The following is a 25,819-nucleotide window of genomic DNA, read 5'->3' as shown; positions in this document are numbered from 1 at the left end:
TTCTCTGCACTTAATGATAAATACATGTCTGACTGTTGGAACGACCAAAAAAAACCTAGAAATCGCATTCATGACGATTTATGGTGATTTTATTTCTTTGCCTACATTGACGCTGATGCATTAAGAGGAGGGGGTCCCCTGTACCAAGATGGCGGCTCTATTGACGCATTCGTTCCAACGTACTGCTGTAACCAAGGCGACATCTAGTGTTTATGTCTATGATAAATGCCATTCAAACGTAAGAGATGGAGTCAAAGTTCACGAGTCCTGAAAGGTGGATAAAAACATACCTGTAACAAGGCCGTAGTGTTTTAATTGTGCCGCAGCTTTTATATCGTCCTTCAGATTGGAAGATTATTAAAAGATGACATTAATTGTTAAATTCAAGTTAGTTGATTTTCTCGTCGTTTTAACTCGTTTTTATTAGTGTGGTGTTTTCGGGGTTTTGTGTGTTCTTTTAGGACCTGCAGCTCAAACTCAAAATGGCGGATTTTCAGGAAAACGGGTCGGAGCTCTGAAGCATAAAGCAAGTGTAAAATAAAGCGCTTTTATTTGTATAATGATTTTTTAACCTTCTCAGTATAAACACCGTCATAACGGGATTAATGTGTGTTTAATTTTAGTGTTTTATAGAGATTTCAATCCGAGCTGTTTGGATATCAGTTTTGTGGTCAAAAGGTAAGAACAGAGAGATTAGCAACAACCGGCGGCTAAACACTAACATTTATGGTGTTTAATTAAAACTCACAGTTTAACGTCCAAACACTGACTTAAACACTAACATACTTGTAATCTACCGAGTGGGAAAAAGTAAAGAAAATAATGACCATATTATACAGATGCTCTTTAAATTATACTGTATTTTGTAATGTTTTATACTGTAGATTAATTGAGTGAGTGTGTGTGAGTGTGTGTGAGAGAGAATAATAGAAGATAATAATAGTGTGTGAGAATAATTTATAGAATAAAATCACTAAGAATATGTAATTGTATTTTCTATGTATGTATAATAAATAAATGAACTGTTGATTGTGTCTCTCAGGGTGTTTGTGTGTCTGTATGTGTACACATATATGGTGTTTGTGTGTCTGTCTCTCAGGGTGTTTGTGTGTCTGTATGTACACACACATATGACACAGAGATGGCAGAGGAGCGAAGGCAGAAGGCTTGTTCTGTGTTGTTCTCCACCGAATCAATGAAGGTGATGGCAGAGTGTGTTGGTGTTTCCCAGCTGCAGGAGGAGAGCTGTGTTGCCCTGAGTGAGGAGATCAGCTACAGGATAAAAGAGATCACTCAGGTATACACACAAACACCCCAAGTCTGCCTCAGACAGTGTAAACGAGTGTTGGTGCCCGTGAAAAAATACATACACTCAGTGATTGCAGCCAAACATCAGTCTGAGAGTATTGTGTGTGTTTGTGTGGTAGGATGCAGTGAAATTTATGCACCATGGCAAACGACGCAAACTTACAACGAGTGACATTGACCACGCTCTCAAACTGAAGAATGTGGAGGTGAGATGCGGGTACACACACACACACACACACACACACACACACACACACACACAGATGCTGGAATAGTTGAAAAGTTCCGTATAGATTGATTTTATGGGATGGTGTTTAGAACCTTTGTGGCTACCTGGAAAAAGCTATTTTGGAGTCTGTCGGTCTTTATTTTGATCAGTCTGTCGTCTGCTAGAGAGCAGAATTCTGACCAGACTGTATGTGGGGTGTTGCTCCGCACTGAGAGGACACTAGAGGAGCCTCTGTGTGGTTTCTCTGGTGTCCCACAGGGCTCTCACAGTACGGTTATATCCTCTACATCTGCTGTCTGTGATGTCAATTTGAGACTGGACTTCTGCCTTAAAGCTCTTATCACACCCTGCACTGCACCCCAGCCCACCCCACGCTCTCTGATCCTCTAGCACTGATTCACCCTCTCTCAGGGTACAAGGAAGACCTGCATCAACACACTCCTCTGTTCTAAACCCAGGAAGTACAAACTTTCCCTGGCTGAAGTACAGCTGAGAACCTTAATGTCTTCAAAGATTAAAGACAGCTCTCTTTACCAAACACTTAAATGTAATTTTTTTTAAAGATGTGTGTGTGTGTGTTTGTGTGTCCAGCCCCTGTATGGGTTTCAGACTCAGGAGTTTATTCCATTTCGCTTTGCGAGTGGTGGAGGACGTGAGCTTCACTTTTATGAAGAGAAGGAAGTGGACCTGAGTGACATCATCAACACACCCCTTCCACGTGTGCCCCTTGATGTCTCACTTAAGGGTAATACGTACAACACTGCTAACTGAACAGCTGAACAACATGTTGGACAGCACTCTCACCACCTGTCTTTAGATCAACTGAGGGTAGAAGAATCGCTCTTCATCGCTCTAGTAACGTCCCTCAGACATGTAGAATGTGATATGAACGCTGTTCAAAACCTTTAATTTGTCACCTGTCTGTTTGTGCACATACACAGTATATAGTGTTTTGCAAACAGTAATTCCATATTGTGTGTGTGTGTGTAGCTCACTGGTTGAGTATTGATGGTGTTCAGCCTGCAATCCCAGAGAACCCACCTCCAGGTAAGAAAATCTCTCTCTCACACGCACACACACACAATGAGGAGTTATTGTCTAAATAATCTGTCCGTCTCACTGTCTTAGTATCTAAGGAGCAGCAGAAGACCGAGTCGTCAGAGCCTCTGAAGGCTGTTAAACCTGGACAGGAGAAGGATGGATCCATCCAGAATAAGACTCAGGGTGCCTCTTCTGCAGAGGTCAAAGGTCAGGGTTAGGGGACTAGAGTTGATTGTACTAGGCAGGAATCATGCACTGAATGATGAGTTATGTGGTGTAGTGAGGAGGGGGTGTGGTGTATTAACATAATTATTGTGTTCATTATTTTTCAGGAAAGGAGAAGCTGCGTCTGAAGCCCCGCAGTACACATGAGCTCTCTGTGGAACAGCAGCTCTACTATAAAGAGATCACTGAGGCCTGTGTGGGGTCCTGCGAAGCCAAGAGAGCTGTATGTCTGTGTCTGTGTGTGTGTGTGTCTGTGTGTGTGTGTGTCTGTGTGTGTGTGTCTGTGTGTGTGTGTCTGTGTGTGTGTGTGTCTGTGTGTGTGTGTCTGTGTGTGTGTCTGTGTCTGTGTGTGTGTGTCTGTGTGTGTGTGTCTGTCTGTGTGTGTGTGTGTCTGTGTGTGTGTGTGTCTGTGTGTGTGTGTCTGTGTGTGTGTCTGTGTGTGTCGTGTGTGTCTGTGTCTGTGTGTCTGTGTGTGTGTGTCTGTGTGTGTGTGTGTGTCTGTGTCTGTGTGTGTGTGTCTGTGTGTGTGTGTCTGTGTGTGTGTCTGTGTCTGTGTGTGTGTGTCTGTGTGTGTCTGTGTGTGTGTGTCTGTGTGTGTGTGTCTGTCTGTGTGTGTCTGTCTGTGTGTGTGTCTGTGTGTGTGTGTCTGTGTGTGTGTCTGTGTGTGTGTGTCTGTGTGTGTGTCTGTGTGTGTGTCTGTGTGTGTGTCTGTGTGTGTGTGTCTGTGTGTGTGTGTCTGTGTGTGTGTGTCTGTCTGTGTGTGTCTGTGTGTGTGTGTGTGTGTTTCTGTGTCTGTGAGTGTGTGAGTGTCTGTATGTCTGTGTCTGTGTGTGTGTGTCTGTGTGTGTGTGTCTGTGTGTGTGTCTGTGTGTGTGTGTGTGAGCGTGTGTGTCTGTGTGTGTGTGTGTGTCTGTTTTCTGTGTGTGTCTTTGTGTCTGTGTGTGTGCTTCATCATTCAGTATTTTAACAGCACCACACACACACACACTGTTTATTACTTGCATTACTATTATTACAGAATGTAAACATGGTGAAGCTCGGGCACAGCTACTGCATTTTAAACACTTTGTGTGTTATGACTAACAGCAGTGTGTTTATTCCTGCATAACAATATACGGTGTCTTGTGTTCTCGTGTGTGTGTGCGCACACATGCATGGGTGTGATTGGGTGTGTCCTGTAGGAGGCACTGCAGAGTATAGCCACAGATCCGGGCCTGTACCAGATGCTGCCTCGTTTCAGCACCTTCATCTCTGAGGGGGTGAGTGTGTTATTCATGTTTATTTTCTGTGTGTGTTTTTGTGTGTGAAAGGAGAGAATGAGGAGAACCTCATTGTGCTTACACACACACACACACACACATACACGCCCAATATATATCATTCCGCTTAGTGAAGAAATGAAGTCAGTCTCTGTTCTTTTACTAGGGAAGTGTCAGTGATTACGTTGGTTTCACTAAGAGTCTGTCTCTGTCTCTCTCTCTCTGTCTCACTCTCTCTCTCTCTGTTTCTGTCTCTCTGTCTCTCTCTCTCCCTCCCTCCCTCCCAGGTGCGTGTGAATGTGGTTCAGAATAATCTGGCATTGCTGATTTACCTGATGAGGATGATGAAGGCTCTGATGGATAACCCCACCCTCTATTTGGAGAAATATGTAGGTCATTCAGTCATGTGTAAATAAAATATTTCAATGATTACAGAAGAAATGGAAAGATTCAGTACAAAACTTTTCTTCCTGTTCAACCCTAAACAGACCTGAAGTCCTACACAACTCCTTTTAACTTTGAACCTAGACTCTGTGTATGTGATTATATACAAATTCCAGCAGCATCATTAAACACTCCACACACCTCAGTAATTCCCCAGCTGTTAACACTACTTAACACTAAGCTAATCCTTTACTGCCCTAAGAACCCTTTACTGCCCTACTGAACACTGTCGCTTTATACAGTGCGTAATATACCTGTTAATGTGTAATATGTACATTTCAATATACATAAAATAATTAAGGCAATACATTCATATGCAACATATAAACATACATACATGTGTAATGCACATGTACATTTTAGTGTAATCAGTTTATTTATATTTAACAACTTAATTTACTTTCATTCCATAACTTTGTTTGTGTGCAGTTGCATGAACTTCTCCCTGCAGTGATGACATGTATAGTAAGTAAACAGCTGTGTCTGAGGCCAGATGTTGATAATCACTGGGCTCTCAGGGACTTTGCAGCTCGTCTCATGGCTCAGAGCTGCAAAACCTTTAGCACCACCACCAACAACATCCAATCTCGTATCACCAAGACCTTCACCAAGGTGTGTTTGTGTGTGTGTGCATTGCCCAATGAAGTGTTTATACTCAAACACATCATAATAACTCTCTCTCTCTCTCTCTCTCTCTCTCTCTCTCTCTCTCTCTCTCTCTCTCTCTCAGGCGTGGTTGGATGATAAGACCCACTGGACAACTCGTTATGGTTGTATTGCTGGTCTTTCAGAGCTTGGCCCTGATGTGAGTCCATCACTGCTAACAGGGTGATTAAGACCTCCTGCTGTGTTCATACTGAGTGTGTGTGTGTGTGTGTGTAGGTCATAAAGACGCTGATAATCCCTCGTTTGTCAGTGGAAGGTGCTCGGATTAAGTCAGTGATGGAGGGACCTGTTGTGTCCAACATTGATAAAATTGGTGCTGATCATGTTCAGAGTTTACTGTTGGTAAGAAAACATCACTGCAGTTTTATTTGCATGTGTGTGTTTACGAGCACAGCTGAGCTCAGCCCATTAGTTGGGTGTTCTGTGATGATTCTCCTGTCGTGTGTGTGTGTGTGTAGAAGCACTGTGCGAGTGTGATCTGTAAGCTGCGTTCCGCTCCTGATGTAGTGGATCAGTACCGAGCTGATTACGGGTATTTGGGGCCGATGCTGTGTTCGCATGTCATTAAAGCTCGAGCACAGAATGTCCTGCAGAGTCAGAGTGTGAACAGAACCACACTAACCATCACACAGGTACACACACAGGCTTTATTCAGATCGAAGTACACTGTCTTAGTGAAAAACCTTTACATCATAATCAATGTTTATAGAAATTATTTGTCCTTTTTTTTGACTGTCTGTGTTGTGTGTCTGCAGTCCAGACCGTCTCTGTCTGTCTCTCAGAGTAGTTTGAGCAGTGTCACTGGATCACGGACTCCCAGCATAATTAAAGTACCCAGCTCTCTCACACTCATGTCCACTCGACCAGCCACACCCACACAGCCATCGCCACCGGCCACCAAATACATCGTCATGGCCACGAGTGCAGGCCCCGCCTCCACACAGCAGGTAAATTCACCTCATCTTACCCCACTGTTTCTGCACTATGGTCTCTTGCACACACCACCATACACACAAACTGTTTAATCATGAACACCTGTGTGTGTGTGTGTATATGTATGTGTTTCATAGGTGATAACATTAAGCTCCTCCCAGTCCAGCTCTCCTGTCACCAGCACAGTGCCTAGTGTCTCCACCCCACTGCAGCCTCTTGTTAAGCTGGAGTCAGGGGTCACCGGGGTCTCAGGGTCACGACCTGTACAGAAGTATATAGTAGTGTCTTTACCTTCTTCATCATCATCATTGGAGAAGAGCAGCACATCACCAATCAGTACTGAGAGCAAACCTGAACACACAGACACGCACATGACAGGCTGAACACACACACAGGATGGGCAGAACACAGACATGTCTGTCTGAACACACATGTATAATCACACAGATACAGCCATGCATATGCATTCGTATATGAGACACACTGTTCACTAACCAGGATGAGGTGGTGTTTCTCATCTACCAACTGCAGTACGGATGCTGTGATAATGTGCTGTGTGTGTCTAGGGTTTGGTAGTGTATTGTGTTTCTCTCACAGGGACGGGGTAAAAGGGTTCACTAGAATGGCTGCTGGGATGTTTGGTTTTTATATCCTGTAATAAATGTGAGTTTTTAATCCAGTCACGTGATGATCATTTGTTTCCTGCACAGTGCAGATTTGAGAACTCAAGCACTGGTGATGTAAATTAAATGACATTTTATTTGACTAGCACTTTAAACAATGGACATGGTCTCAAAGAAGCTTTATAGAATATAAGAAACATAATACAATTTATTATATGAAGATTTAATACAAAAATTCAACATTTATATTAGACTTTCAATTTATTTGTATAGCACTTTTAACAAGGAAGGGGAAAAAATATATATATTAATAAGTAGAAAAATTAATACATATATTTATAGTTTAAAATTAATTTAAAATATTCATTTAAAATAAAAAAAAACCTATATCTATCCCTAATGAGCAAGCTGGAGGTAAAGGTGCAAGGAAAAACTCCCTGAGATGATAAGAGGAAGAAACCTTGAGAGGAACCAGACTCAGAAGTGAACCTCATCCTCATTTAGGTGACACTCTACAGTAAATAGTGTAAATGTAAATAATGTCCTTTCTACAACAGTTTATAATAGTGCAGCCGAGAGCTCCTGAGGAACTAATGGGTCATCGTAAACTCTGAGTTCAGCACAGACCTGATTGCTGAAAAACACCAGAACATACAGCTGACTGACACAACATTGGTTCAGAAGAAGACATGACGTCTCCGGGTGGCTTCATACACAACAATCCCATGAGACACTGACTGACCATAAAGATCACTCCCTGGCAGGGTGACCACCGGGAGACGAGACTCCAACCAGGGGTAGAACATCAGGATTGATGAAGTAGCTCCGTAAGGAGAGACGATCAGGCCAGGAACTCAGAACACTGGGAGCTCCGGAGTGACGTATATAGCTCGACAGAGAGAGAAATTGTTAGGTATGACTGTAATCAGGTGATGGACAATGTAAATTATGTGTAAAGTGCAGAGACAGACATGAGGGCTTCCTGGGATGTAAAGCGTCTCACCACTCCACAGTCTGTAAACCTGAGCGACTTGTGATGGTGGTAAGGAGACAACATCCAGACATACCGGTTCACCAAACACTCTATGACCATGAACCCTCCAGATCTGCTCCTTTACCTGAGAAAAGCTATTCATAAAAATCTAAACTAAACAAAGGTGTTTTATCCTGGACTTAAACACTGAGACTGTGTCATTGGAAGACACTGAGACACTAATTGGAAGTCTGTTCCATAACTGTGGGGTTCTGTGAGAAAAAGCTCTGCCCCCTGCTGGAGACTTTTGTACTCGAGGTACTAACATATATCCTGCACCTTTTGATCAAAGTAGGTGTGACGGATCATAAAAAAAAACAAAAGATCTCTCAGGTTCTGTGTGATTAAGGTACCATTAAGTGCTTTATATAGACTTATATTATAACAGAGTCTAACTGGAGCTGGAACATCTCTAGATGTCTCAGGATCCTCACAGAGTCGCCCTCATCTCAGTGGAGGTCCAAAATCTTCTTCATCGCACAGAAGACAATCGGAGCTGGTACAATGTCTGGATGCCTCGTGAGGGGTAGAAAGCAGGGGCGGTTCTTCTTTAGGGTGTCTCCTGCCCCCTGTCTGTGATCTCAGTCACCATAAAACTAAAAGTATCATTTTTACTTTCATAAATAAACAATAAAAATGACGTTAAAATGCAGGACGTGTCGTCGACGGGAAGGAAAATTATTTATCAGTTTGATCTAAGAGCGATTTTTTTTTATTTTACTTTTTCGCGCGTGCGTTGTAGTCTTTTAAAAGTGCGTCATCAGCTGTGTGCTTTATCTGACCGGAGAAGCACAGGCACGTGCACCGTGCACGCGCATTCAGAGCTGGAGGCGTTTATCTATAACGTTAATCGGCGGAAAGCCGCAAAGAGGCAACCAAAAGTAGTGAAATGTCACTATTCTTATTACCAGAGTTGTAACACAAACAAAATATTAATGTAAACAATCCATTTAGTACTAAATAAAAATAACATTTATTGATTTGGTCTTTGTGAATATTAGTTTATTAATGACTACATTCATTAGACACACTGTTTGTAGAGAATGTACACACACATGAACTGATCTGATTCAACACTGACATCATTACATCATACATAAAATTTTGGTGTCCACTTTTGTCATTTAATAATCCCATAACTTTTGCCTTACTATGTGGTCATATAATATATAATATAAAACTCTTCTTGTTTTAAATTCTCACTGAGGACTAAAACCCCCTAAAGATGAGACCCTAGAACTGCCCCTGGTAGAAAGAGAGAAGCAGTGCAGAGGAATTAATGTAGCTGCTGTTCATAATATTAACAAGTACTAGATGATAATGTGCATTTGGTCAGATGTAATAGTGCACAATATTATGGGATGTATTATGTGTATGTCTGACTAAAGAGATGAGTTTTTAATCTACATTTAAACTGGGAAAGTGTGTCTGAGCCCCGAACACTATCAGGAAGACTATTCCAGAGTTTGGGAGCTAAATAAGAAAACGCTCTACCACCTTTAGTAGACTTAGATATTCTGGGAACTACCAGAAGTCCTGAGTTTTGTGATCTCAGAGAGCGTGAAGGATTGTAACGTGTTAGAAGACTAGTTAGATACATGGGAGCTAAATAAGAAAACGCTCTACGCTTTTGTCACGTCTCAGTTCTGCACACTGGGGTTAGGGTTAAGGTTAGGGTTAAGGTTAGGGTTAAGGTTAGGGTTAAGGTTAGGGTTAAGGTTAGGGTTAAGGTTAGGGTTAAGGTTAGGGTTAAGGTTAGGGTTAGGGAAGGAGGACCATAGAGTTTTAGGGAACTATTTGGGACACTGCAGTTTTTCTTCTTCTGCCCTGGCCCATGTTAGTACGATACCGTGACACGCAGCCGCACACACGTACTAAACTCTCACTGTAACATACAGGAAAACAGAATCAAAAGGTTAATGTATAAAATTGTAAAGATTACACATTGGTTGGCAAAATTAGCGCCTGTTTTTTTTGTTTTTTTTACCTAAAAACAGTTTAACTGGCGTGAATCGTGTAGACTTGGAGTGAAGCACGTGTATGTGACACGTGACCTGTAGCACTTTTTTACTGGCCCACCGTTAACCCCGCCCCTCTCCGCCTCCGATTGGCTGAACTTCATGTTCTTTCCCTCGTTCGACCAATCGTTTAACCGATGTCTTACACTGAGACACTTCCGGGACTAAGAACAATATAACGATAATGTTGGTGGTTCACATGATGTGATGTTCAGTTGTTTTTTATTAAGTTTGCTTAATAAAACGGACATATCATTGATAAATGATGCCATATATTTTATCCATTCTATATTCATATTTTATACTCATTCTGTCTATATTGTATCTCATCGTCTGCATTGTTTTCTTATATTGTATAGTGTTATTTATGTGTGTATTGTATAGTATAGTGTTATTTATGTGTGTATTGTATAGTGTTATTTATGTGTGTATTGTATAGTGTTATTTATGTGTGTATTGTATAGTATAGTGTTATTTATGTGTGTATTGTATAGTATAGTGTTATTTATGTGTGTATTGTATAGTATAGTGTTATTTATGTGTGTATTGTATAGTATAGTGTTATTTATGTCTGTCACAAACATATAGGTTTTTTTTTATATCTTTTGAGAGTCACAAACAGCTAGAACCAAATTGTGTGTCAACATCAACAAACTTTGCCAATAAATCTGATTCTGATTCACTTTAAATGTGTGTGTGTGTGTGTGTGTGTGTGTGTGTGTGTGTGTGTGTGTGAGTGTGTGTGTGTGTGATGTTATGACTGTAAGGTGACTGTGCGCCGTTTACAAAATGTCTGACAGAATCCCAGATTATTACTGAGACCTGAAGTCCTATTGAGAAATGTTTAATCTGCTTTAATCTGAAAGTTTAATCTGAAGTAAAGAGTATTTTAACATACAGTAGGTTTTATATCAGTGTCTCTTGGTCAGATTTATGAACTCTGTATAACCCTTTTCACCAGTGACGAGTTTGATCCCTGATTATATGTTAATATCATTAATAATATCTGAGACCAAAGACTTATATCATGACATCAAACTTATTTAGGGAAACGCCTTGAAAACGCCCCCGAGGCACGCGCACGCACGCGCACACACACCCCTTCATTTGCGCTTTCTCTCCGTAGCGAAACACACACACACTTTCTGTCTGCTTGACGGTGAGTTAAAGTTTTTCCAAAATTCTAACTGGAAATGAAAAAATACTTCAATGTGTTCATGTAAATATTAAATGTTGTGGTCCTGCTTATTATTTCAGACGCAAAATAGACGTTATCCGACTTAGTCCACTCGGTAGGACTGTGTGTGTGTGTGTGTGTGTGTGTGTGTGTGTGTGTGTGTGTGTGTGTGTGTGTGTTTCCTGTTACGAGAACCGGGTCACAATATTTCCGGATTTGGTTCATGTTCCGTATTAATGTTGAAAACCACTGTCACGGGGTACTGTGTGTGTGTGTGTGTGTGTGTGTGTGTGTGTGTGTGTGTGTGTGTGTGTGTAACCTCCATACACACACTAGTGATAACACCTCAGAGCCTGGTCTCACACACACAGAGGAGTGTTTTATGTGCTGTCTTGTATCTCTAGATATAAAATGTGATGCTGAACACTGCCTGTTGGCTGTCACTTAGTTCCAGATGTTGAACGAGACAGATGTGCACTACTGTGTGTTAGCCTGAATACAACACTCAGCTTAATGCATTAAAGAAACACAGATGATCCCAGAGAGAGTTCAGTTTCTCATCATTACTGTAATATCTTCAGTAAGCACTTTATCCTGGTCAGTGGATCCAGACATTCACCTGAGATGTGATGCATGTCACAGGTCACCATGACCACACACACACACTCTGAACACCACGAGGGTCATTTAACAAGGCCAGTCAGTCAATCTGTACATAAGAACCACAGACAGTAAACTGACATCAGGATCAAACCGTGGGGCTGTGAGGCGGTACACCCTGCTCACAAGTTCACTTATATTTAATTAAGAAATTCAGCTCAGTGTTACACACACACACACACACACACACACACACACACACACTTAAACAATGACTGTGTAAGCTTATTAAATATCAGACTCACCCACAGTGTGTCATCCTGATGTGTGTTTAAGCTACAAAGAACAAAAAAATTCCATAACTGCCATCTCCATGAAGCTGTGTTGCATTAGCAAATTAGCCAACGTGTGTGTGTGTGTGTGTGTGTGTGTGTGTGTGTGTGTACTTGATAAAGACATTTTCATACCATTGTAGAAGACACACGTGCACACAGAGTTTTCACTAACTTGTTACATTGATAGTTTTGGCTAAATTAGCTCCAACTAACTACAATATCTGTGGAGTTTTTGAACTAGGTTGTTGTTATAACTCTCTGTCTCTCTGTCTGTCTCTCTGTCTGTCTGTCAGCAGGATGAGTGTGTGATAAATGGAGGATCGAACCCTGCTGCAGAATATTAGACAGACTCCTAAACCGAGTCTCCCAGTTCTGAGTGCGTCACTTAGAGAGTCTCTACACCTGTCTCACTCTCTACACCTGTCTCACTCTCTACACCTGTCTCACTCTCTACACCTGTCTCACTCTCTACACCTGTCTCACTCTCTATACCTGTCTCACTCTCTACACCTGTCTCACTCTCTACACCTGTCTCACTCTCTACACCTGTCTTACTCTCTACACCTGTCTCACTCTCTACACCTGTCTCACTCTCTACACCTGGCTTTTTTACCCTGCCTCTTTCTCATTATTTATATTATATATTTAGGGTCATAGGGGCCACTAGACACAGTGGGTCATGGCCAGTACAAGGGTGGAGCCATAATTTACATACCATTTGTGTTTGAGTAACTTGTGTAGAAAAGCTTCTGCACTCTTACAGTTTCACGTTATTAAAGTAAAAGTGTGCATTGGGATTTCTGCCAAAGTCTGCTTTATTTAATTGAGCACTGCACTAAACAGAGGCTCCATGTTACTAGACTGCTAAAATGTTCCACTATTTGACTGTTTCACTATTCAGTAATGTACAGAATTTAGCTCCACCCACATGTTCTCACTCCGATCACATGGTCCTTGGGTATAAAAAGAGTCACAAGCTGAACCGCACTGTCTAGAGAATACGTGCTAAACACACACACTCACTCGTTCTCTCTTTGTTCTGTTTTCAGTAATCTCCAAACTGGTGGCCATTGCATTACCTGTTGCTCAGCTCGTCATTGGTGTGAAAATTTACTTCTTAATTTAATTTAATTTCCTCCTTCTTCAGGTGTGTTATTGAATGGAATCTCACTGTCACTCACTCTCACTCAGGTGTGCTGTACCGGGAGGCATGTCCTCTTCAGCCCCTCATTCCGATCTACCTGTTGGTCTCAGGTGCGTTTTCGCTTGTGCTGGTTGTGTTGTCGTGTCTCCCCTGCACTCAGGAGGAGGAGAATGGTGGTGGAGCCATCAGCACCTTATGCACCACCTGGAACTCCCTTATCACACTCTTCCTGTTCTGCTGGTTCATTGCTGGTGAACACACACACACTCACTTTTCTCAGTCTTTCTTTCTGTCTTTTTGTCTCACTTTAGTGATAAAACTGAGGTGTGTGTGTGTGTGTTGTAGGTAATGTGTGGGTTTATTCCATCTATGAGCCAAGTTATGACCATCATATGCTGGCATACTGTGATAAGACGCTTTACCTTTTTGCCTTTTGGACCATCACACTTGTCTACATCATCATCGGTCTGATCATCGTAGCCAGCTGCTGCATCATGGTGTGCATGTGTGTGTGCGGCCGAGTAGGAATTTCTAGCTCCCTTACTGATGACGTCTGAGACACACATCAGACATTTTGTTACATACATGTGTCTTCTACAGTACATGCACACACTGTCCTGCTGAGATTGGGGTGGTTGATCTTTTCTATATGTGCTTAATTGTGTGTGTTTGTTTGTGTGTGTGTGTGTGTGTGTGTGTGTGTGTGTGTGTGTTTTCACATGTTCACACTGATTTATTCATACATTTTTGGTTTATATTTCACATGTAATGCTGAATATAATAAAAAAAATATATAATTCTCTCTTTTTCATTTACATGCATAGGCACAAACAATTAGAATGTGTGTGTATTTAGCAGGCATGATGTAATAGACATGGCAATAGAAGGTAAGCTACTTTCTGTGATGTAAAAATGACCTGTCACTTTTGATCACTTTATCAAACCTTGTAATCATAATGCAAAATCTTTGATAAAACACAGATGATGATTACAGAGGAGGGGAGAGAGGGACTCTGTGCTAGACGTGAACTGGATGTAAAACTATCCACTGACTTGTGTAAAGTTTGCAGCTGTATGTAGGGGGCGGTAGAGATGTGGCTGCACATAATGTGCGCCGGATAATGCGCACAAATGCAGTTTACTAGGTTACTATATTGGAACAGACACGGTGGTTTTGGTGTGAAACTGGTTGATTTGGCAACCCAGAACCTACAACACTGCAGGATAGTTCAGTTTGTGTTCCTGAAAATTTTCGAAATGAAGTTCATGATCCGAGCAGCGAGAGAGACGGACTGTGTAGACATCCATAGAATGATCATGGTGTGTGTGTGTGTGTGTGTGTGTGTGTGTGCGCGCGTGTGTGTGCGTGTGTGTGTGTGCGCGCGTGTGTGTGCGCGCGTGTGTGTGTGTGTGTGTGTGCGCGCGTGTGTGTGTTTATTAACGCTGATTAACTATATCTGCAGGAGTTGGCAGTATATGAGAAGATGGCTGACCAGGTGAAGATCTCACATGAAGGTGGTGTTCAGTTCACTGCTGATTAGTGATCATTTAAATTTAATAAAATATATTTGTATGCCGCTTTTAACAGTTCACATTGTCTACAACAAACAGAACAAACAATTTTAAGTTTAAAATTAAGTTTCTATTTATCTTTAACATCTATCCCTAATGATTGAGCCTGAGGTGATGGTGATGAGGAAGAAACCTTGAGAGGAACCAGACTCAGAAGGGAACCTCATCCTCATTTGGGTGACATGATGATGAATCCCTGGCAGGGTGATAACAGGGCAACGAGACTTCAACCAGGGGTAGAACATCAGGATTGAGGAAGTAGCTCCGTAAGGAGAGACAATCAGACCAGAAACTCAGAACACTGAGTGACGTGACATATGGGAGGGTAAATATTAGGTATGTTTGTAACATTTGACGGTTAAAGACAATGTACTTTATTTAACCAGGTAGTAAGACTAGCTTTGACATCATAACTAAAAGGGAGGGTCAGAAGGTGACACAGACTTGAGGGCTTTTTGGTACATAGAGTCCAAACCACTCCATGGTCAGCAAACCTGAGTGAACATGAGAAAGTGGTAAGGAGAAAAGATCCAAACCTCCCAGGTTCCTCTGGCATCAATAAAGTATCTGTCTATCTGAGACTTGACTACTTAAGGTACTACATCATTCTAATGTGTTGTTCAGGTTCATAGTGTAAACTTTTCTGTCTGTCCTGGAGCAGAGCTACAAAGAGATGGATTTGGTCTGAACCCATTTTATCAATGTCTGATAGCTGAAGTTCCGAAGGAGCTGAAATCTGAAGAAGGTGAGAGATGAAAATCTGTCCCAATTACATTAAACTCCTAAACACTCAGAATTGTATATATGAGTGGCCACTTGCAATACAATAAGAGGACTGTGTGTGTGTGTGTGTGTGTGTGTGTGTGTGTGTGTGTGTGTGTGTGTGTAGGACACACCATAGTTGGCTATGTGCTGTATTTTTACAGCTACAGTACATGGAAAGGGAGGAGCATTTACATGGAGGATCTGTATGTCATGCCTGAGTTCAGAGGTGTGTGTGTGTCTTTGTGTTTGTTAGTTTTTTCTCTTAACGGTGTTTCAGATGTCTTCCTCTCTCTCTCTCTCTCTCTCTCTCTCTCTCTCTCTCTCTCTCTCTCTCTCTCTCTCTGTACAGGTAAAGGTGTTGGGAAAGCACTGCTGGCTTCTGTAGCTCAAGTGAGTTTTAATTCAGTTAGTGTCTTTAACATTGCCTTTGTAGTTGTGTTCAGGTCACTGAGTGTGTGTGTGTGTGTTTTAGGTGTGTGTAGACCAGCAGTGTGTGCGTCTGCAGTTTTCTGTGTTGGATTGGAATAAACCATCTCTGGGTTTCTACCTGAGTAAAGGAGCGGAGGACCTGACAGTGGATGAGGGGTGGCATGTCCTGCGCTTTCATGGAACAGCACTTAAGATGCTTGCAGATGAGGCGCCATGACAACCAACAGCATCAGTGTGATCAAACTGTTTATTTTTAGTTTGTGTATGTGATTAAATGCATCACTCAGCAGGTCTAATAGTTATATAATAATTAATGTACAATTAACACCATGAACTTATAGTAAAGCTGCTTGTGACGATGTTAATGTTGTTACATTAAATGTGTCTCCAGACACTTTGTGTAGATTCCAAGACGTTTCTTTAATTGTATTTTTTATGATTGTCATTTGATTTGTGTGCGTTTTTTTTTTTTTATTGACTTACTGATTAATTTTGGATGAGTTGTTATTCATCACGCACTCACTAACACTGGCAACCCCACATGACCCTACGTCATTTCCACACATGCGCATTAGTGACTGTGAGCCGGTTAGCAGTGAGATGAACAGTAATGTCTTTGTTTTCCGTTTAAAGATTTAAAGTATTTTCTGTAAACAGATGGAGGAGAACGGGACAGACGTGCGGACTGAGGTACTGATACTGTATATAATATAATATAATATAATATAATATAATATAATAAACAGGACAGACGTGCGGACTGAGGTACTGATACTGTATATAATATAATATAATATAATATAATATAATATAATAAACAGGACAGACGTGCGGACTGAGGTACTGATATATAATATAAGGTGATAATAACGGGTAAAGACGGTACAATGGGTCGAACCTTACTGTCGTTAGCATGAGTTTATACAGTGTATATATTATTATTATTATTATTATTATTATTATTATTATTATTATTATAAAGCTGCTCTACTTTCTGCCCAATCACAGAGCTGAATATCAGCAGTATAACACTGATCTGTTCTGTAGTATTTACTAACACTAGTATGACCTGTGTGTGTGTGTGTGTGTGTGTGTGTGTGTGTGTGTGTGTGTCAGTCAGAGCAGTGTGTGTATACATGTGCGAGACAGAAGTTGGAGAATCTGCTGAATAAGAGCATGAAGATTCAGATGACAGATGGCAGAACGCTGCTCGGACTTTTCCTCTGCACTGATAGAGACTGTAACGTCATTCTGGGTTCTGCTCAGGAGTTCCTCAGGACCACTGGTACACACACACACACACACACACACACACACACTACCACTGTACACAGCCTTGCTGTATGTTATTGCATTTGTTAACTCTCTCTCTCTCTCTCTCTCTCTCTCACCTCTGTCTCTCACCTCTGTCTCTCTCTCTCTCTCTGTCTCTCTCTCTCTCTCACCTCTCTCTCTCTCTCTCTCTCTCTCTCTCTCTCTCTCTCTCTCTCTCTCTCTCTCACCTCTCTCTCTCTCTCTCTCTCTCTCTCTCTCTCTCTGTCTCTCCCTCTCTCACATCTGTCTCTCTCAGACTCGTTCTCTCAGGCTGAGCCACGTGTATTGGGGTTGGCAATGATTCCTGGCCATCATGTGGTTTCGATTGAAGTGGAGACAGAGAGTTTACAGAGCCACGGCCTCTGAGCAGGGCATCATGGGAAATCCGTTTTCCCTTAATGCCCTGTTTTAATGTCAGTGTATGGAGTTAAAAGTGTGTGGAGACACTGGACAACATGGACATTAATAAGAGACATGGGCTCGTGTGTGTGTAGCTTTGATAATAAATGTGTGTGTATGTGTAACAGTGAGAGATGTGCTGAGGTATATTGTGATATTATTCACACACACATGCATACACACATGTTGGAGCTGGATTTCCTGGAGCAGTAATGTATTAAGTATCACCAGCGCAAACAGTGAAGTATTTCACCATGTGACACGAGTCTGGAACCGAATAAACAAAATAATGGTGTGTTTTCATTTGCATGCTTATATTTCTTCTATACCTTTATTGAGTACCAACACTGTTAGTTTTATGGCCCCGGTGGTCCGGTGGCAAGATCCTGGGTTCGACTCCCGGGTGGAGGATCAATCCAGACGCTGAGGGATAAATTGCTAGGATAAAATAAGAGGGTTGTGTTTGGGAGGGCATCCAGTGTGTTTCTTCTGATCTGATGTGGTGAACCCTGAAGAGAAGCCGCTGAAGGACAACAGGTTAGGTTTGTGATTAATGTCCCTAAATCCTTCAGGTTGGCAGTTATTAAGCCCCTCATTAACAAACCTAATTTAGATCCTAATGAACTACCAAATTACAGACCTATTTCACTTCTGTTTATGTCTAAAATACTAGAAAATGTTGTGTCTGTTCAGCTGAGCTCCTTCTTACAGGAGAACAATATCTTTGAAGAGTTTCAGTCAGGTTTCAGGCCCCATCATAGCACAGAAACTGCACTTGTTAAAGTTACAAATGACTTGTTCTTAGCTTCGGACCAAGACTGTATGTCACTATTAGTTCTACTTGACCTTAATGCAGCATTCGACACTATAGATCACAACATTCTCCTAGATCGCTTACAAAATTGCACAGGTATTCATGAACAGGCTTTAAGTTGGTTTAGATCCTACCTGTCTGATCAATACCATTTTGTAGAATTAGATGGTGAATCCCGTAACCATCAAGGATCAGTTCTAGGACCTCTGCTTTTCTCGATATACATGTTACCATTAGTGAACGTCATTAGAAGACATGAGATTAATTTCCACTGTTATGCTGACGACACAGTTATATATCTCATCAAAACCAGATGAAATAGCTAAAGTGTACAAATTAACTGAGTGTGTAAAGAGATAAAAGATTAGATGAGCTGTAATTTTCTGTTGTTAAACTCAGATAAGACCGAAATATTACTTATCGGTCCAAAAACCAGTACACAGAAGCTCTCACACTTCAACTTCCATTTAGAGGGATGTTCTGTTACTAGCTGGGTGTTTATTAGACAGTAACTTGTCTTTAAAATCATATCACCATATTACAAACACAGCCTTCTTCACCTTAGAAATATTGCCAAGCTGAGAAACATCCTGTCTGTATCTGATGCTGAGAAGCTAGTTCATGCTTTCGTGACCTCTAGACTGGACTATTGTAATGCATTACTAGGTGGTTGTCCTGCATCTTTAATAAATAGGCTACAGTTAGTCCAAAATGCAGCTGCCAGAGTTCTCACTAGGACAAGAAAGTATGACCATATAACCCCAATTTTATCATCTCTACACTGGCTACCTGTTAAGTTTAGAATTGATTACAAACTGCTGCTACTTACGTACAAGGCTCTTAATGGTTTAGCTCCCATGTATCTAACTAGTCTTCTAACACGTTACAATCCTTCACGTTCTCTGAGATCACAAAACTCAGGACTTCTGGTAGTTCCCAGAATATCTAAGTCTACTAAAGGTGGTAGAGCGTTTTCTTATTTAGCTCCCAAACTCTGGAATAGTCTTCCTGATAGTGTTCGGGGCTCAGACACACTTTCCCAGTTTAAATGTGGATTAAAAACTCATCTCTCATCTTGTCTATTGTAAAAAGCGCCATACAAATAAACTTGAATTGAATTGAATTACAGTTTGAAATAAGACTTTTAAACCTACCAGAAGGTCCATTGTGAGTCTCCTGGATTTTATTAAATATGGTTATTAAATAAACACCACCTCATGTCTCTACACTTATAGAACAATGAAATGTCATTTCCACCAAAGAATCACTCAGATTTTATAAAGCATGATTTAAAACTTTATTATTGGCTCAGTGGGCAAACTTTGATTACAGAAAACAACAAGAAGTCTACATCAGGTTTTATACACACTTAGTAATGTGGCTTTAATGTGAATGTGAATCAGCAGATTAAATACAAATGAAAATACAATTCTCACCTGGAATGAGAAATTGTCAGTGTTCTGGTGATAATTATCTACAATTTATTTCTCATTTTACATAAATTTATTTTTCTCACCAGAGCAGCAGTATGGGACAAAATGCTGAAGGTTAAAGTCTCTGATTCTTCTCACACAGACCATGATGGATCCATCCCAGTTCACCACTGTGCACTTCACACACACACATACACTCACACAAAGTTCCTCGCAGCGTCCTTTTGAATTAATTAATCCAGGACATCGCTACCAGGGTTTATTTATTGCCACAATGGCAACCTCATGGCCTCTTACACATAGGCATTTCGGCCATAGTTATTGGGCTGCTGAGACATGACTGAGGTTGTGTACGCGGTCCCTCTGTGCTGAGACTGAGACTGGTATGAATAAGGCCTGCAGACACACACACATTGCTCATAAGGTTATTACTGTGTGTGTGTGTGTGTGTGTGTGTGTGTGTGTGTGTGTGTGTGTGTGTGTGTAAGAAAGAGAGATAAACTCACATTTTCTCTGCTTTACTGTTGTTTCCACACACACACAGTAAACAGCAGCCACCAATCAGAGAGAGTGTTGCTGAACACCAGCCAATATACAAACCCTCTCCTATCTCAAACCTGCAAAACACACACACAAACAAAATCATCATCATCATCATCATCATCAACAGAAGCAACATCATCACACACACATATATATTGTCTCTGATGTGTATAATCAGGTCACACACATTCCTAACCCACTTACTTTGTTCCAGGATAAAGTGGGTCAAAGAATTCCTGTGTGATATTGAAGGCGTACCATGACACGGCGATCATCGTACTCAAACCTGCAACAACACAACAACACAATTTTGAACATTACACAACAGAGCTGCTGAGTTCTAGACTCTGATTAGGTGTCAGGTGTTGAATAATTCTCTCTAACAGCAGCTCTGACTGTAGCTCAGGTTTATATTAATGTACTCACTCTGATACCTTATCGTTTCTATATTGTTATTATGTGTGGCTGAAGCGGTGATGGTGTGTTTGGTGTGTGGCTGAAGCGGTGAGGGTGTGTTTGGTGTGTGGCTGAAGCGGTGACGGTGTGTTTGGTGTGTGGCTGAAGCGTGATGGTGTGTTTGGTGTGTGGCTGAAGCAGTGAGGGTGTGTTTGGTGTGTGGCTGAAGCATGAAGGTGTGTTTGGTGTGTGGCTGAAGCGGTGACGGTGTGTTTGGTGTGTGGCTGAAGCAGTGATGGTGTGTTTGGTGTGTGGCTGAAGCAGTGATGGTGTGTTTGGTGTGTGGCTGAAGCATTGATGGTGTGTTTGGTGTGTGGCTGAAGCGTGAAGGTGTGTTTGGTGTGTGGCTGAAGCAGTGATAGTGTGTTTGGTGTGTGGCTGAAGCGTGAAGGTGTGTTTGGTGTGTGGCTGAAGCAGTGATAGTGTGTTTGGTGTGTGGCTGAAGCAGTGATGGTGTGTTTGGTGTGTCTGATGGAGCAGTAGGAAGTTCATTTGAAACCATTTGGTTTAGCAACACCAAACTTATTACCTGCAAATCAACAGCAATTCCCAAAAAAAAACATGAAATTCTATAAATCCAAACCAACACCACAACCTTGGATACTACGACGCATTAAAGCAACAATCTCAGCTGTGACTCGGGATCAGAGGTTTCTTCAGGAACATACTGACTGACCAGTGCTCCCTGTGTCTCTCCTCTGAACCCTGATCCTCTGCAGGAACCTGATCCCCTGGACCCTTCGTTACCTCCACATCATGTGGACTGGTGTTTTCTACCTTTGCTGGAAATGAAGGCCAGTGTTTGTACGGGACCTCAACAGGACAACAACAGGACCTCACCTGAACACTGATATAAACATTAGAGTGTTAGGTGCATGTGTTAAGTACCCTGCAGGATGAAGAACACTCCTCCAAGGGCAGCGATTCGTCCCTTCATTGTGTAGTTCTCTCCACCGATTTTGGAACACTGCATTCCAACTAGCGTGAAGATGAGACCAAACGTTCCCAACACAATGGAAGCGATCATAAGTGCACGACATGCCTGAACAAAACCTGAACACACACACATGCACACACACCTCAATACACACGCATTAACATTTATTATCACCACACACACTAACATTAACATGCCTGAATACACAAATTAACATGACTGATAATAAATAGTAGTGTTAATGTGTACTAGATGTTGATACACTCAGATCATCTCAAACTGGAAATCAACAACACAGTGTGTATTAGGCTCCTCCCCTTAACAATAACTAACCAATCACAGTTAATTACACAGGAGTAGGTTGTGGAAGTGTCAGAGGATGTGGAGGTGGAGCTGCTGGAGGAGGAAGAGGTACAAAGTGGTAGGTTCCTAGGTGTGTGTGCGTGCTTGTTTGTGTGTGTTTGTGTGTTACAGCACGTTACAGCATCTTTTCTTGTATATATTTATTTACATTTTTTAAATGTAATGGAAGTATGACATCGTTTACACCTCGGGGTGCTGCGCAGCCTCATATACGTATATCTCCAAAACACAGCCTGCACTTTTACACAGAAAATGGAAACTGTAAATTCAGTAGATATCTAATCAGCCAATCACAAAGCAGCACAATGTATAAATTCATACACATACAGATCAAGAGCTTCAGTTACTGTTCACATAAAATTCTAATCTAATAAAGAATGAGCAGGTGCATTACAATGGAAGGCGTTTATTATGACATATAAAGTAAGAGAGAGAGAGAGAGAGGGAGAGAGAGAGACAGACAGACAGAGAGAGAGTGACAGAGTTATAAGTAATAAGAGTAATAAGAGTAAAGTATAGACAGTGTTAAGTAGACGGTGTTAAGTAGACAGTGTTAAGCAGTCCGTACCAGCGAGGCCAAGCATGGAAGGAAACTCTCTGCAGTTGTGCACTCCGGTGGAATCAGTAGCACAGGACATCCATAAGTTCTCATAGACGATGGATGCAGTGATGACATTCCCATCAATGGTGGAAATCTTCCAGAAGCGATATGGAATGACAATACCGGACATTACCCATGCCGCAAAGCCCAGGAGAAAAGCCATCACCTCAACCGCAGCGTTCACCATCTCTAAGCTTTACTTATCTCATGCAACTCATTAAAATTATGATTGTTATTATTATTATTATTATTATTATTATTATTATTGTTAATATTATTATTATTATTATTATTATTATTATTATTATTATTGTTGTTATTATTATTATTATTATTATTATTATTATTATTATTAAGTATTACACCTGAGCATTTATCGACGCTGTAGCATCACTCTGATGGAGAGGAATTAACCCAATGTTAATGTCTCCACACTGCAACACACTGATGTTTGTAAGAGTGTCTGACATGAGAACTATTCACCATCTCCACCTCCACCTCAGGAGAATTAACACTCCTCCCTCCTTCTTTCAGCTCACCAGTTTTTACACCTACACACACTTCAGACTCATCTATCAGCGCTTCAGTACAATAACACTGGGCTTCGTTTACAAAAAGTAAGGATTTTGTTCACAAATTTTTAATCTGTTATTATTTTTTTCAAAAACACCACAATACACACAGTGACTTGACTGGATGATTAATTGGACAAGTGCAAAAGCAGTTAGTTCTAAACTGTACAGAAAACTAAATATTATTATTATTATTGTTGTTTCCCTACCTGGTAAAGCCAGTAACGATGAGAAGTACCAGCAGTCATAAATGCCAGTTGAATCCTCAGCACACGACATCCACAGGTTCTCAAAGATGTTGGAGGTGACAATAACATTGCCATAATCAGTGGACACTTTCCACGTATGATGGTGTATAGAAATGAACACAGTCACACTGCTGAGGAAACCCAGAAAAAGTGCAACAATCTGCAGAGACTCTTTCATTATCTCCCACTTGCTGTGTTCTTCTGCAGCTCGGTGTGTTCAGCACTGCTAATGAGCCCGAGTGTACGGTGTGTGTGTGTGTGCATGGGTGTGTGTGCGTGTGCATGTGTGTGTGATTGTGGGCTAGTCCAGCAGTATAATCCACCCAGGAACATTACAATAAGTCTTTAAAAAGTCTGTTAGATTTTGTCAAGCCTTCAATGAAAATCACAACTTTTAATCATAAAGAATCAGAACTTTTGCACTGAAACCTGAATCACAGTTCTTGAGTTGTGTGTTGCATTAATATAGTCTTAGGACTAACACAAACACCAAGCAAATTCATATGTACATCAAGTGTCCAGAACAGGCCACAGCCAGAAAGCTCAGAAAACCAAGCGTAACGAACGAAGCACCATAACCATGAGATCAGCGGTGGATCTGGAGGCTGTGAGCTCTCAGAGACCAGCAGATGTGCAGCACACTGTTGGCAGAAATGTTCATTCCATCAGAGGCTACTAGAGACTGGCTACTAGAGCGGCAGACTGAGGAACAAGTGTGGGCAAATGTGATGTGTTCAAGAACAGGGTTGTAGGTCTCCACAGGGGAAGGTGTGAGTGGTTCAGTAAACAGCAGTGGAGCAGGACCTAAGACAAGGTCAAGGAGTAGAGCTGTTAGTGGAGAAGCAGGACTTCTGACAGAGAGCAGAGTTTATGAAGGATGGGACTTGAGACTGCTGTTGGTAGAGTGTGTTTGAGTGTGTTTTAGTTTAGAGGGAATACATATCTTTATATTCTAGTGATGGACTTTTCTCTCCTCCAAATATGATCTATGACCTCAGACAGATCAGAAAAGTGTTTGGTTGTACAGGAGGAAATGTGTTGCTCTCCATCACATATACACATAAATCCCTCAGCAACACAAAACAGTTTATAGTGTAACAAACTTCCTCTATAACTGTCCTCACTTCCTGCCTGGTTAGTTTAAATCCACAAAATCTGCGCTGTTATTCTCTTCTACACACACACAGGTCTTATTGGGCAGCAAAACTTGAGGAACCATCATTTAAGGTCACCAAGGTCATTTTATTTAGATTCATTTACTTACCTCCTTGTTTACATTTATTTACCACCAAATTCTGTTTGTTGTCTAGATTTCTGTGTTTATGAGATGAAGGTTCATTATAATGATAATGTAGAATAACCAAGAACACATACATGGATATATAAATGGAACTAATTAGTTTTTCCAACTTTAAATGTATTTACTGAAAAGTTTTAATTTTGTGTTGGATTCATAAAGAAGGAGCTCTCAGAATTTTAATGAGCCTTTGTGTTAATTTGTTCTATTATTAAATGAGTAATAAAGTGTGAGTGTTGCTGTGGACATAGACAGGACAATAGGCCTGGGTTTGGGTGTAGTAGGTATTCAGGATGGAGAATGGAGAGAGAGGTGTGGAGGATAAGCTGCTGCTTCACTCCCAGGACTCGGACAATCAGCGTCTTCAGTAGGTCACTCTGTTCTGCCGTATCTAATAACATGCTCAGTTACAGCGCTCTAAATGAGAACCCTCGTTTCCTGGACTGTTCCTCCTCTTCATGCTGAGACTCATGACTGTACATCCATAAACATCTAAACACTTAATTATAACTAACAATATTTCAATGTAATTCCTTCAAACAAAACTAAAGACGTTTTCACACTCAGACCTGGTGTCTTGTGTCAAACCAAGAACAGATTTTATACGTCACTTCAGCTGTGGAAATCAAATGAAATCAATCTTTTTGTTGTAATGAATATTTATTCAGCTGAAGTAAATAATTCACTCACTCGTCTGTGTCAGATGCTCACTGACCCACCGTAAGGGATCTTTAGGGATGTTGTTTGGTGGAAACACTTTAGAACCCTTTAGGAGGCTTAAAACCCTTATTTATTACAAAAAAAATCAACAAACAAATAAATAAATAAACTTTAACCTCTTTTTTCCTGGCAAAAAAGATTCCCCAAAGGTTCTTTGTGTATGGAATGTTACAGATTATTTGCTTCCTTCCTCTCTTTAAGGAAAAACCATATAAATGTTCTGAATTCAATTCAATTCAGTGTCAGAATATTTCTATTGCACATTAAACATTGCCACAGTGCAGTTTTACAGAAATCCAGCTGAAATAAAATCTGTAATGA

General features: G+C 41.1%; 5 protein-coding genes across 11 annotated transcripts; 4 read left to right on the top strand and 1 right to left on the bottom strand.

Moving 5' to 3' along the window:
• Positions 1-459: 459 nt before the first annotated feature.
• On the top strand, positions 460-6,784 carry taf6 (TAF6 RNA polymerase II, TATA box binding protein (TBP)-associated factor). Of its 2 annotated transcripts, none has more exons than XM_060863193.1 (16): positions 460-526; positions 624-678; positions 1,100-1,297; positions 1,428-1,514; positions 2,129-2,282; positions 2,528-2,584; positions 2,666-2,785; positions 2,911-3,026; positions 3,985-4,062; positions 4,350-4,451; positions 4,936-5,118; positions 5,237-5,311; positions 5,389-5,514; positions 5,631-5,804; positions 5,928-6,119; positions 6,243-6,784. In XM_060863193.1, the coding sequence occupies exons 3-16, from the start codon at positions 1,142-1,144 to the stop codon at positions 6,486-6,488; spliced, it is 1,866 nt and encodes a 621-aa protein (XP_060719176.1). In that variant the 5' UTR covers positions 460-526; positions 624-678; positions 1,100-1,141; the 3' UTR covers positions 6,489-6,784. The 2 variants fall into 2 exon arrangements, with proteins under 2 accessions (XP_060719176.1, XP_060719177.1); XM_060863194.1 differs by having other exon boundaries at positions 468-532.
• Positions 6,785-10,861: 4,077 nt separating this feature from the next.
• Positions 10,862-13,832, top strand: LOC132840877 (transmembrane protein 272-like). 4 transcript variants are annotated; one of them, XM_060862937.1, is made up of 5 exons: positions 10,862-10,938; positions 12,188-12,267; positions 12,941-12,991; positions 13,083-13,286; positions 13,381-13,832. In XM_060862937.1, the coding sequence occupies exons 2-5, from the start codon at positions 12,204-12,206 to the stop codon at positions 13,590-13,592; spliced, it is 531 nt and encodes a 176-aa protein (XP_060718920.1). In that variant the 5' UTR covers positions 10,862-10,938; positions 12,188-12,203; the 3' UTR covers positions 13,593-13,832. The 4 variants fall into 4 exon arrangements, with proteins under 4 accessions (XP_060718920.1, XP_060718923.1, XP_060718921.1 ...); XM_060862938.1 differs by having other exon boundaries at positions 10,874-10,938; positions 12,185-12,267; XM_060862940.1 differs by lacking the exon at positions 12,941-12,991 and having other exon boundaries at positions 10,865-10,938.
• A 147-nt stretch (positions 13,833-13,979) lies between these two features.
• On the top strand, positions 13,980-16,018 carry sat2b (spermidine/spermine N1-acetyltransferase family member 2b). 2 transcript variants are annotated; one of them, XM_060862935.1, is made up of 6 exons: positions 13,980-14,355; positions 14,499-14,550; positions 15,269-15,352; positions 15,497-15,598; positions 15,722-15,762; positions 15,845-16,018. In XM_060862935.1, exons 1-6 carry the CDS (start codon positions 14,167-14,169, stop codon positions 16,016-16,018), a joined length of 642 nt encoding a protein of 213 aa, XP_060718918.1. In that variant the 5' UTR covers positions 13,980-14,166. The 2 variants fall into 2 exon arrangements, with proteins under 2 accessions (XP_060718918.1, XP_060718919.1); XM_060862936.1 differs by lacking the exon at positions 15,497-15,598.
• Positions 15,899-17,817, top strand: naa38 (N-alpha-acetyltransferase 38, NatC auxiliary subunit). Of its 2 annotated transcripts, none has more exons than XM_060862941.1 (4): positions 15,899-16,035; positions 16,459-16,491; positions 16,918-17,086; positions 17,372-17,817. In XM_060862941.1, exons 1-4 carry the CDS (start codon positions 16,015-16,017, stop codon positions 17,479-17,481), a joined length of 333 nt encoding a protein of 110 aa, XP_060718924.1. In that variant the 5' UTR covers positions 15,899-16,014; the 3' UTR covers positions 17,482-17,817. The 2 variants fall into 2 exon arrangements, with proteins under 2 accessions (XP_060718924.1, XP_060718925.1); XM_060862942.1 differs by lacking the exon at positions 15,899-16,035 and adding an exon at positions 16,046-16,063.
• A 2,237-nt stretch (positions 17,818-20,054) lies between these two features.
• On the bottom strand, positions 20,055-23,665 carry LOC132840934 (claudin-15-like). Its single transcript, XM_060863029.1, has 5 exons — positions 23,443-23,665; positions 21,649-21,813; positions 20,509-20,590; positions 20,268-20,378; positions 20,055-20,157 (listed from the first exon to the last, which is right to left on the bottom strand). Exons 1-5 carry the CDS (start codon positions 23,657-23,659, stop codon positions 20,055-20,057), a joined length of 678 nt encoding a protein of 225 aa, XP_060719012.1. The 5' UTR covers positions 23,660-23,665.
• Positions 23,666-25,819: the final 2,154 nt, after the last annotated feature.

This window comes from Tachysurus vachellii, chromosome 26 (assembly GCF_030014155.1).
Source record: "Tachysurus vachellii isolate PV-2020 chromosome 26, HZAU_Pvac_v1, whole genome shotgun sequence".
NCBI classification, from domain to species: domain Eukaryota; kingdom Metazoa; phylum Chordata; class Actinopteri; order Siluriformes; family Bagridae; genus Tachysurus; species Tachysurus vachellii.
Note: the sequence above shows the minus strand (reverse complement) of the source record. Positions and strands in the feature narration are given on the sequence as shown.

What these genes read in the sequence shown, in the direction of transcription:
- taf6 (XM_060863193.1), top strand. Translation starts at nt 1,142, where the DNA reads ATGGCAGAGGAGCGAAGGCAGAAGGCTTGTTCTGTGTTGTTCTCCACC. An exon ending in CCCAGAGAACCCACCTCCAG is followed by an intron (nt 2,585 to 2,665) that starts GTAAGAAAATCT and finishes TCACTGTCTTAG; the next exon opens with TATCTAAGGAGCAGCAGAAG. An exon ending in CCCTCTATTTGGAGAAATAT is followed by an intron (nt 4,452 to 4,935) that starts GTAGGTCATTCA and finishes GTTTGTGTGCAG; the next exon opens with TTGCATGAACTTCTCCCTGC.
- LOC132840877 (XM_060862937.1), top strand. Translation starts at nt 12,204, where the DNA reads ATGGAGGATCGAACCCTGCTGCAGAATATTAGACAGACTCCTAAACCG. An exon ending in ACCGAGTCTCCCAGTTCTGA is followed by an intron (nt 12,268 to 12,940) that starts GTGCGTCACTTA and finishes TTCTGTTTTCAG; the next exon opens with TAATCTCCAAACTGGTGGCC. An exon ending in GTTCTGCTGGTTCATTGCTG is followed by an intron (nt 13,287 to 13,380) that starts GTGAACACACAC and finishes TGTGTGTTGTAG; the next exon opens with GTAATGTGTGGGTTTATTCC.
- sat2b (XM_060862935.1), top strand. Translation starts at nt 14,167, where the DNA reads ATGCAGTTTACTAGGTTACTATATTGGAACAGACACGGTGGTTTTGGT. An exon ending in GGTGAAGATCTCACATGAAG is followed by an intron (nt 14,551 to 15,268) that starts GTGGTGTTCAGT and finishes GTCCTGGAGCAG; the next exon opens with AGCTACAAAGAGATGGATTT. An exon ending in GGAGCTGAAATCTGAAGAAG is followed by an intron (nt 15,353 to 15,496) that starts GTGAGAGATGAA and finishes GTGTGTGTGTAG; the next exon opens with GACACACCATAGTTGGCTAT.
- naa38 (XM_060862941.1), top strand. Translation starts at nt 16,015, where the DNA reads ATGACAACCAACAGCATCAGT. An exon ending in TGACAACCAACAGCATCAGT is followed by an intron (nt 16,036 to 16,458) that starts GTGATCAAACTG and finishes TTCTGTAAACAG; the next exon opens with ATGGAGGAGAACGGGACAGA. An exon ending in GGAGTTCCTCAGGACCACTG is followed by an intron (nt 17,087 to 17,371) that starts GTACACACACAC and finishes TGTCTCTCTCAG; the next exon opens with ACTCGTTCTCTCAGGCTGAG.
- LOC132840934 (XM_060863029.1), bottom strand. Translation starts at nt 23,659, where the DNA reads ATGAAAGAGTCTCTGCAGATTGTTGCACTTTTTCTGGGTTTCCTCAGC. An exon ending in AGTGTTCTTCATCCTGCAGG is followed by an intron (nt 20,591 to 21,648) that starts GTACTTAACACA and finishes GTGTTGTTGCAG; the next exon opens with GTTTGAGTACGATGATCGCC. An exon ending in AACAGTAAAGCAGAGAAAAT is followed by an intron (nt 20,158 to 20,267) that starts GTGAGTTTATCT and finishes GTGTGTCTGCAG; the next exon opens with GCCTTATTCATACCAGTCTC.